At 38.7% G+C, this 9855-nt stretch overlaps 1 protein-coding gene across 4 annotated transcripts in view; it reads left to right on the forward strand.

Annotated features, from left to right (window-relative positions):
• Window positions 1-8714, forward strand: part of caskin1 (CASK interacting protein 1) — a 152550-nt gene extending 143836 nt beyond the window's left edge. For all 4 annotated transcript variants that reach the window (XM_079253398.1, XM_079253395.1, XM_079253397.1 and 1 more), the window contains one exon: window positions 1603-8714. In XM_079253398.1, the coding sequence (XP_079109524.1) occupies window positions 1603-1699 (97 nt within the window). In that variant the 3' untranslated portion in view covers window positions 1700-8714. The remainder of the gene's footprint in view (window positions 1-1602) is intronic.
• The last annotated feature ends 1141 nt before the right edge of the window (window positions 8715-9855 follow it).

Genomic DNA, 9855 nt, shown 5'->3' on the forward strand with positions numbered 1-9855 from the left:
ATATTTCAGTTTGTTTCATGAGCTGTGGAAGTTGTGTGTTTTTAAAGTCCAACTTGATACCCAAAAAGCTGGAGTTAGCAAGCTAGCTAGTTTAGGTAATTGCTGAAAACACTAAATGCTTTAGGCTTTTTTCCTACAGGAACACAGTTGTACGAAAACATTTCCATGTTTTTTTTTCTTTAAACTGAGCTGGAACAGTGGTGGGTTTTTAATTTCATTTGTACAACTTGTATTTTTGGTCAACTGGAGTTAGCAGGTTAGCTAAACTAGCTTGCTAACGCCAGCTTTAGCTAAATGTTATCAAGCCCTATGTTTTTTGGGACTTAACAGACATTACCTTTAAAAAGCTCAACCAAAGATTATAAATCATAGTTTCTCATAGAAACTTATGTGTTTCTCAAAAGTAAACATTTCAAAGCTTGACATGTTCGTGACTCAACCTCTTCCTCCTCATTCAGTGAATGGGGATCTATGAATATGCTAATCTGGCCCTGCTCATATCCACCCACCAGCAGTAGCCATTATTTAACTATCTGGTTATATATTCCACGATGTTATGACTGTTTGTTCAAAAAGAAAAAAAAAAGAAACATGAAAAGCTGAAGCAATTGTTTAAGCTCATATGCCATAATACCACACACAAACATATTTTTTTAATCTTCACAAGATCCAAGCACAGTTAGTTTCAGAAGACGGGCTAGTGGCTAACCTAGAACTGTGAGCTAACCTAGCGCATATATATATATATATATATATATATATATATATATATATATATATATATATATATATATACATACATATATATATATATATATATACATATATATATATATATATATACATATATATATATATATATATATATATATATATATATATATATATATATATATATATATATATATATAAAAATACATATATATACACATATGTGTAATTTACTAATTTACAAAATGTCTTTACTAATTCTTTTTTTTAAAAGTTTGATCATTTAGGTATTTATGTTTTACTATTTTCCTTATAAGAAATTATTATATATGTAAATAATAAAATGAATATGACTATTTGATTGTGGACATGAAAAATACAGTATTTCCTATTATAATTTGGGTTAGTTGTCAAAAGCGCTAGAAGTTAACTTATACATATATTTCCACATGGGTGTAGTAATTCTGATCACCTCATAAATACAAACTTTTATAAGAGAAAAAAATGATCCAGTCTTAAAATGTTTCTAAATTTACACATAAAAAATAGCCATAAATAAATAAAATAAATAAATAAAATACACATGAATAAAATACACATAAATAAAGATAAATGTGATAAACATCGCATTTAAACATAAAAAATGCCTAATCATATGCTCAAACTAAAAATGATAGTTACTTTCATTAAACCAAAGTTAGCGTGTCTAATATGCCATGTGTACATTTAGTAAATTAGTAAATTCATCCTGTGGGCCGGACTAGACCCTCTGCTGAGCCGGTTTTGGCTCATGCAGGTGTACGAGTAGAAGACAACATGGTTGCAGCAGAGCTGGATTTTAACGTTTTCCAGGAACAGATTCTCTAATCCCATGTCTGTGTTCACATCCAGCTCTGTGGCCGAGCAGAAAACCACCGTGAGCATCCTCGACGACATTGGCAGCATGTTCGACGACTTAGCCGACCAGTTGGACGCCATGTTGGAGTAACCACAGATACCAATCAGGGGGTCTCTACGGCAACACTGCATCAGGAGTGACTCAGATAGCACAATGGGCAGCAAGCCTCTGTCTCTCTCTCTCTTTCAATCTCTCGCTTCTCTGTTTCATCCTCCTCTCTCTGCCGTGCTCACACCTTCTTCGCTCTAAACTGCAGCTTGTCCATCTGTCCGCCGCTGCTGCTCCAGAAAAACATGCCTCCCTTCTTCCTCATCTCCTGTCGCTCGATGCTAGAATGATGGAGCAGCGCTGCAGGTGTGGACAGATGTGTCGCAGAGAGAAAGAATGGATAATAAAATGGGCACTAAAGAAGCAGGAGGAAAAAGACTGAATGACTTATGGGGAGAGAAATTAGAAAAAATACTGAAGATGAAGAAATGAACCAAAGTGGAGGAGACTGCAATCAAAACATGAGTCTTTCAAGAACTCCACACAGACTTATTAAGCGAACAAATACTAATACTGATTGAAAAGCCAACTGTGTAATGACTCATAGTATGGTATGTGTACATTCTAAGCATGGAGAGTTTATATCTACTGAAAAAGTCCTGCATTAGCACAGTAATATATGATATACCGATGAATATAAATCTCTAGCTCTTTGGTTTAATGTCTTGACTCTGTGTGGAATGGTGACCTCTGGTGTTGTGACGATGTAAATGACTTGGTGGAAAATTTTTTATTTGTGACCAAAATGAGACTATTCAGCTCCCGAGGAATGTGTGTGTGGGTGTGTGTGTGCTTGTGCATGTGAGCGATAGAGGTGGTATGACACGTGTATATGTGGAGTTTCAGGATCAAATTCAGTTCCTTGACCCGGCTGCATCTATGTCACATCCTCTTCGTCACCCTGCAAATGCATGCACACACACACACACACACAGGTACAGAGGAGAAGCACAATGACCCATGCAGCCGGCTTACACACACACACACACACACACACACACACACACACACACACACACACAATCACACACACATACACAATCACACACACATACAGACATAGGAGTCTTCTCAAAATAAACTAAAAACGAAGTGGTGGAGACACCGGTACAGTTCCAGCAGGTTGTGTCGTGGATGAAGGAGGTACAGTTTGGGAACGTTTCAGAGAAGGTTGAACAGGTTGGATTTCAGGATGGAAAGCTGAGGCAGAAGTTGCTCCAACCTCCCCCCCCCCCATTAAGTGCAGCACAAGCAGCGCAACGAAAGCTGTGCGTCTAGAAGAGGGCTTTAGAAACACACTGCTGAGTTGAAGCAGCAAACCTCAGGTTTCCCAGTAGGTCCCATTATCAGTGAAAAGGCCTGTTTGTGTTCCCTTACGTACACAATGAAGTCCATTTCAAACGTTGTCATTCGTCCCCGCCCTCATGCCTCCGTGTGTCTATTATGTTGCCATAGTTGTTCATCCACTAGGGGGCAGTGCTGAGTTTAGGGTTCACTGTTGTGACACTGGTTGGTAGCCATAGACCGTATAAGAAAGATGGACGGCGCCTACGGCGGTTAAAAGTGAAGCCAATGTGCATAAAACTGCAGTTCCCCCTTCATCCACTAGGGGCTCCAAAACAGAGCAAATCCCCATAGACTCCCATGTTAAAAAGACCAACTTCACAGCAGAAATAAACATGTTTACAGCCTGGTACAAAAATCCATTTTAGGTTTAATAGGTCAGGTTTACCTTAATGACAACTATGGGGGGAGTGAATTATATTCTAACTCGCCCGTTTAAAGGTAATTTAATCTTGAAATTTGGCATATTTAGGGGCGTGTCCTTTTGATCGACAGGTACTGATCTCCTGCTTCACGTCAGAAGAACGTAGAACAACCGCGGTTTTTAGCCGGTTAACAACTTGACTTAGCTTTAGCCCGCTTACTTCCATTAGCTGGTTTGCTCCCGTTATCTCCAGGTTAGCTCGGTTAGCTTTTAGCTACAGAAATCTCGGAGTTCACTCGATGCCAATCATCCGCCATGACCCTCTCGGCTGCCCTCTCAGCTCCACCTCTTTGCCCATATATGTATTTTCCGGGTGAGACGACACGTGTGCCTCTACCAAGATGGCGATAGTAGGAACCACCCACCGAGCTTCAATTCAGCTCTTCAGAAACCTACGGGTGATGTCACAGAGGCTCCGTCCATCTCTATATACAGTCTATGTTGGTAGGGCTAATCCACCGCTACAAAGCTGTTTACAACCACTCAAAAACACCACAAGGAGAAGAATAAAGCCACAATAGGTTTTTGCTGTTCTCAGCTTCTTCTGTGCTTTTTATTTGGCGGGTTCTGCTTCATCTTTTTCCTCTGGTTGTATGTCAGCCATACAACTCAACACTGCCCCCTGTGATTTCCAGCGGTATTACTCTGTTTTTTGCGTCAAGCTACAGATAGCTTGAAAAAGGATCACATTAACACGCATAACCGACACAGGAGACAGTCGAAACTGTTTATCTGACTTTGTTTCCGTCTTCTTGCCCGAGCATAAACGGGCCTTAACCCAGTATCGGTGAAGTATCTGTGGCAACAGATCCCACACACCCTCCTGCTTCTTAAGTTGAAATTTTATGCTGCTTGAATGAACTTTTCCATTCATATTATTGTAAAGCATTGAGTCAAAGTAGATTTAATGTGTGTCTATGACAATAATCATTGGAAAAGAGAATGAAAAAGCCTTTGCACAACTTACACACAAACCGCTCTGAGCTCTCAGTTTGGTCAAGCAGGAAGGGGAGTTGTTGAGCTAGCTAAGCTAGCAGGCTTCTCAAACAGGCACAGACGAAGGAGGAATTTTATCTAAATCAGATCTAAACAGTTTAAGCAAATGCTGTCTATGATTCTTCTTCTGTTCTTTTTAGAATCACATGGTTGTTTCCATTGTCATTATTATAGATTCACATGTAGTGTGCTGCCCCCATGTGTTCCCCATCACATAGAGAAAACTGCATAAGTTCATGAAGTTTGAGTTGTTTCAGATGGTAAATTGTAGCTCCTCTTGTATCATTCCTAGCTTGACATGCGTGTTAATTACACAGCTGTCTGGTCATTTCAAGCGGTTTCTAGCAGGTGATGTTATTACCAATTCGCTGGCGTTCCAGACGCAAAAAATCCAAGAAAATTATCGCCTCCAAAATTGCCAATTTGTGAGCGTCTACAAATGCTGCATAGAGGAAGCAAATCACAAATCCATAGTGAAAATGCGCACCATGTGAACACCAGTTTTGGAGTTAAGACAGGCTTGTTCATGAAAGTTCCTGCTAATATATGTGATTTATAAATCGTTAAATCGTTATAGATTACTCACTTTTGTTCACTCTAGAAATTTTATGGACAAAATATAAAGAATTTTAATAAATAGTGGACTAATGATACAACTTTGCACAACTTACCTTACAAAACAAAAAATATATCATTATATCTTTGATTGTGGCATTAAATTACAGCTGTTTTATATATGCAAAACCATGAATTATTAAGTTGAATTGATGCTGGTTTGGACTGGATCGGTGAACAGGCAGTAAAAGTTCAAACATTACACCAGATTTGAACATATAAAGTCAACTGCAGGATGTTTGCTGATAAATGGATGGATAGTGCAATGATACTCTAACGTAACAAACCATGAATTTATTACTACAGGTGTTGCCACTCATTTTGTGTTGGGCAGCCTTACTGGGATAAAAGGTCGGGACTGGGGAGGTACCACCTGCTTCCCGAAGGTGGAAATTCACCATTGAGTGGGACTCCACTTGGTTTTTCCTTCTGGAAAATTGGAAATTCCAACTCATGAGTTAAAACTGACCTGACTATGATGTCCAGCCTCTTCCTCCAGATTGTTATGATCCTGTTTAGCTTTAGTGTGACATCCACGCCTCAATCATGTCTAGCATTTATCAAATTCTCACTCAAAGATACTAACTTTGAGCTGCATTTTTCTTCCCATTTGCTTCCTGATTTCTCAGTTGGAAATAACCTCAGAGTTCCCGACCACCACGCTGAAAATGAGCTGAATATGAATTGCACACAAAGGCGTTAGGGTTGTTAGTGTGTATTAACCACCCTGTTTCCACAGCAACTCAGATGTTATTATTGCTGCATCATTACTTTGCACATGAGGTATCCTTAATTGATCTCCATGACACATCCAGCTGGACTTGGAGTCCTGTCATGGCTCTCGGACAGGGAACAGGGAACAGGCCTGTAAATGTGGGACCAAAACCTCCACATTTACCCTCTATGGATTACAGAAATATGATGGCAGCCTCATAAATCCTGCAACTGTGACCTCGGTTTGCGATTTTTGACCAGAATAAAAATAATAGAAAGGCATATGTTGGTACAAATTGCATTTATTGTAATTGCATCAAAGTAAATATAGAAGAAAAAAGTTGAAACCATCGAAGCTTTTTCCGTTAGTCTGGTTGTAAACGTACCTGATCACCAATGGTTTAATGGCCTCTTGTACTCGTTTACTTATGACTCTAGTTTGTCAACATGTTTACTTCTCAAATGTGTGTATTTGAGTTGCAGTTAAGTGAAATCTCTTGCACCAGCTGGCTGTTTATGTTTATCAAACATACATTAAGGCTGCGTTGACTCAATGTGATGAATAACAGAATAAACACTGTTTAAATGTGAAGTAACTACAGGCCGTACTTATGACACTAAAACTAGGTCGGAAGCACATCTCAAGTTAATGAATCTGAGTTTATTCTAGAAAAATGACGAAGAAATTCCTCCGTTTTTTGCTGATAAGTAATAATGATGATAGTGGATGTAGATAATGCGATTAGCATCGATGCATCCCGTTTTAAAAATCCTGTATTAAAATGAAACTCCAATCACTTTCTCGCACTCATGCAATTTTCTCAGCCTCCCAACGCCACACCCCGCCTTTGCCATGACAATCTGCATCCCCTTCCTCATCAGCATCACCATGGCAACTGTAATGTGCTGCCGGATGTTTGTGTACATGGGACAGAATAATAAAAGTAAAAAAAAAAACAAGTTGTTGAAGCGGCGTTAGAGTTTGCGGAAACCTGAAGGCTTTTTTCTGCGTTTATAACTGAACAGAAGTTGGTGCAATTTGTACCTCGGCCCCTTAAGAAAAATCAAGGTTTCACTGTCTCATAGCAACCGCGCTCCGCATATATGAATAAATAATTCAGAGCATAGTTGTGGTATTTAAATTCTGATCACATAGAGATTATATATATGGATATTTGCAAAAGAAAAAAGAAGTAAAAATAAGAAGTGTATTTATGATGTGTGTGTGTGTGTGATCCTGAAGAGTATTTTTCACAGATCTAATCTGAGTGTTGAATCAGTTTGCTTCTCCATGCTTAAGTGGTCCAAGCTAATGAATCATTGTATGATACCATGTTGGGATATATCGAGGAAGTGTTCTTTTTATTATTATTAATATTATTATAATAAGTTTTTTTCTGCCGACGTGTCCAGATGTGGCGATGTGTATAATACAAGCAATTCTTGTTCTTCACATTTATTATATTTTGCTTTTTTTTTCTTTGAAACATGTGCCTTGCTTTGTGATTTTGGTCTGAATTCAATACAGTAGATGGGTATGTACAAAATCAGGGGGATCACTCTCTTTTTCCATTTTGTGATTTTACTTGATGTATTGGTTTGGAAATCATGCCACCACCTCTTCACCCTTTATTTGACACATAACCTCATCAGACTAAATGAAATCCCAGGTCTTCTCTGTCTGATTGGACAAACAGTCCTATTGTAATAGAACAGCTACACCTCAGCCGCTTAGCAAAATGTGGTCACATGCTTCCACAACCATGTTAGCTTTTGTCATTTTCTCCAAATGTTGAAGGAGCAGAAAAACAGGTGACAACACTGATGCAACTTGAAATAATTACTGGAAAGAAACGTTACTTAACAAACCAATAAACATCTAGTGAGTGTGTGCATAAAGGCCTATTTGTGTTCCTTTATGTCTATAAATGGGAATTTTTAAACGCTGTCATACGTCACAGTTAAGTCAGTTCATCCACTAGGAGGCAGCGCTGAGTCAGAGTTCACTACAGTGTTTTGACACCAGCTGGAAGCAGGAATGCACCGCTATTAAAGGGGATATTTCATGCAAAAATCCCTTTTCTAAGGCATTTAAAGTCACAAACAGACAAAAATCTCCTATGAAAAACAACAGGACTAATTAGTTTTTAGTGGAAATTAAACGTCTAAACAGCTCGTTTTAAAATCTCCATTTTTATGATGTCATAAACTATTAAGTTCCTCACTCTGCTGGTGTTCAACACCGCCCATGTCTGTGTGAGGTTTGCAAACCCCACCCATCTTCAGCCCAACGGGAAGCAGGAGGAGCTGTGACCCGCCGGATCGAAGAGGCTTCTCTACATAAACTCCCAGAATTAGAGGAAAAAGGAGCTGCCTGGAACTAAGCGTCGCCTGAGCTGTGCTGTTGTGGTGGTGGGGGGTGGTTTCAGTCAAACTATAGACCACGTTTACAAAGGCAGGGCTCCAAAGTTTAACTCATACATCAGAGAGCTGTTTCAGACTGGGTATAAAGTTAATTCATTTTCCCCTTTAAGTTGTTTACAACCATGACAAGAAGAATAAAACCATGAAGTCTTTTGCTCCTCTTAACTTCTGCGTCTTCTTCAGATGCTTTTTTTGTGGTTCTGTGTCATCTTCTTCCTGTTTCTATTCTTCTCTGGTTTGGTCCTTTTCCTGGTTGTGTGTCAGCTATAAAACTCTACACTAGCCCACACTTTCCGGTGGTATTTCTTTCTGCGTCAAGTGACAGATGACTGAACCCCTTTAAAATGGACCAAATTATGCACTATCCCAATGCAGGAATGGATTAAAATGTCCGTCCATCTGTGTATCCGTCTTTTGAGTTGAGCATAAATGGGCCTTAAGAATCCCTTAAGAATAACTTCTTTAGGTCATTTTTCCTGTGCTAAAAAGTTATGGAGATATCTCAACTATCCATCCATTTTTTCAGCCACTTAATCCAAATAACGGTTGCAGAAAGCAGGAGTCTATGCCACCAATCACTTGGCGAGAGGCAGGGCACACCCTGGACTGGTAGCCAGACTGACAAACAGACAAACTGAGAGAAAGACAGACAGGTTTATTAATCGGCAAAGGGGAAATTCAAGTGTCTGACAGCAAAAACCAAGCACACAACCAATTAAACCACTAAATAAAATAAACACAAAATGAATGAAAGAATAAATAAATAAATAAATAAATAAATAAATAAATAAATAAAAATGCATATGAAATACAGTAAAAAATGACCAACAATAGTCATAATGAATGCAATGTCATTGCATGGCTACATGTTTCTGTTCAAGTTCCAGCTTACGAGAAAATTAGATCATTCCTAACGGTGGTGAGCGGGCTAAAGTCATGGTGTTAACCACGTAAAAACTGCAGTTGTTCTACATTCCTCCTTCTTGAAGCGGGAGATCTGGTAACTGTCAATCAAAAGGACATGCGCCAAAATATGCCAAATATCAAAATGAAATTACTTCTAAATGGAGGAGTTATAAAAAAAATTCACTCCCCCCACAGTGGTCATGAAGGTAAACATAACCTATTAAACCGGAAATGGATTTTTGTAGCAGGCTTTAAACATGTTTATTTCTGCTGTGAAGTTGGCTTTTTTAACATGGGAGTCTATGGGGATTTGCTCTGTTTTGGAGCCCCTAGTGGTTGAAGGGGGAACTGCAGTTTTTGACACTTCACATAGGCTTCACTTTTAACCGCCGGAGGTTGCTGCTTGGTTTCCACCAAACTGGGCCTCTTCTGAAGATGTTTGGCTGGGGGAAAAAAACCATTGGGCAGCTTTATAAAATTAGTCTTTTATGAAAGAGTGAATGAATAAATGTAAAATACTTTATTTATCCCAGAGGGAAATTTCATAGGGTTAGGGTTATCTTGTAACAACCTAACCACAACTGCACATGCCAAACAGATTGAATTCAACAATAAATACACATGTGAAGAACATAGAAAAATAAAATTCCTGCAGGAAAAACAATATAAAAGACAAACTAAAATGAAATTAACACATGGCTGATGTTTAAAACAGGTTTCATTTTGAGTAAAATATGGTTTTAAGATCCAGTTTAAATTCTGCAGGAAGAAAAAC

Source organism: Telmatherina bonti, assembly GCF_933228915.1.
Source record: "Telmatherina bonti genome assembly, chromosome: 14".
Lineage (NCBI taxonomy): Eukaryota > Metazoa > Chordata > Actinopteri > Atheriniformes > Telmatherinidae > Telmatherina > Telmatherina bonti.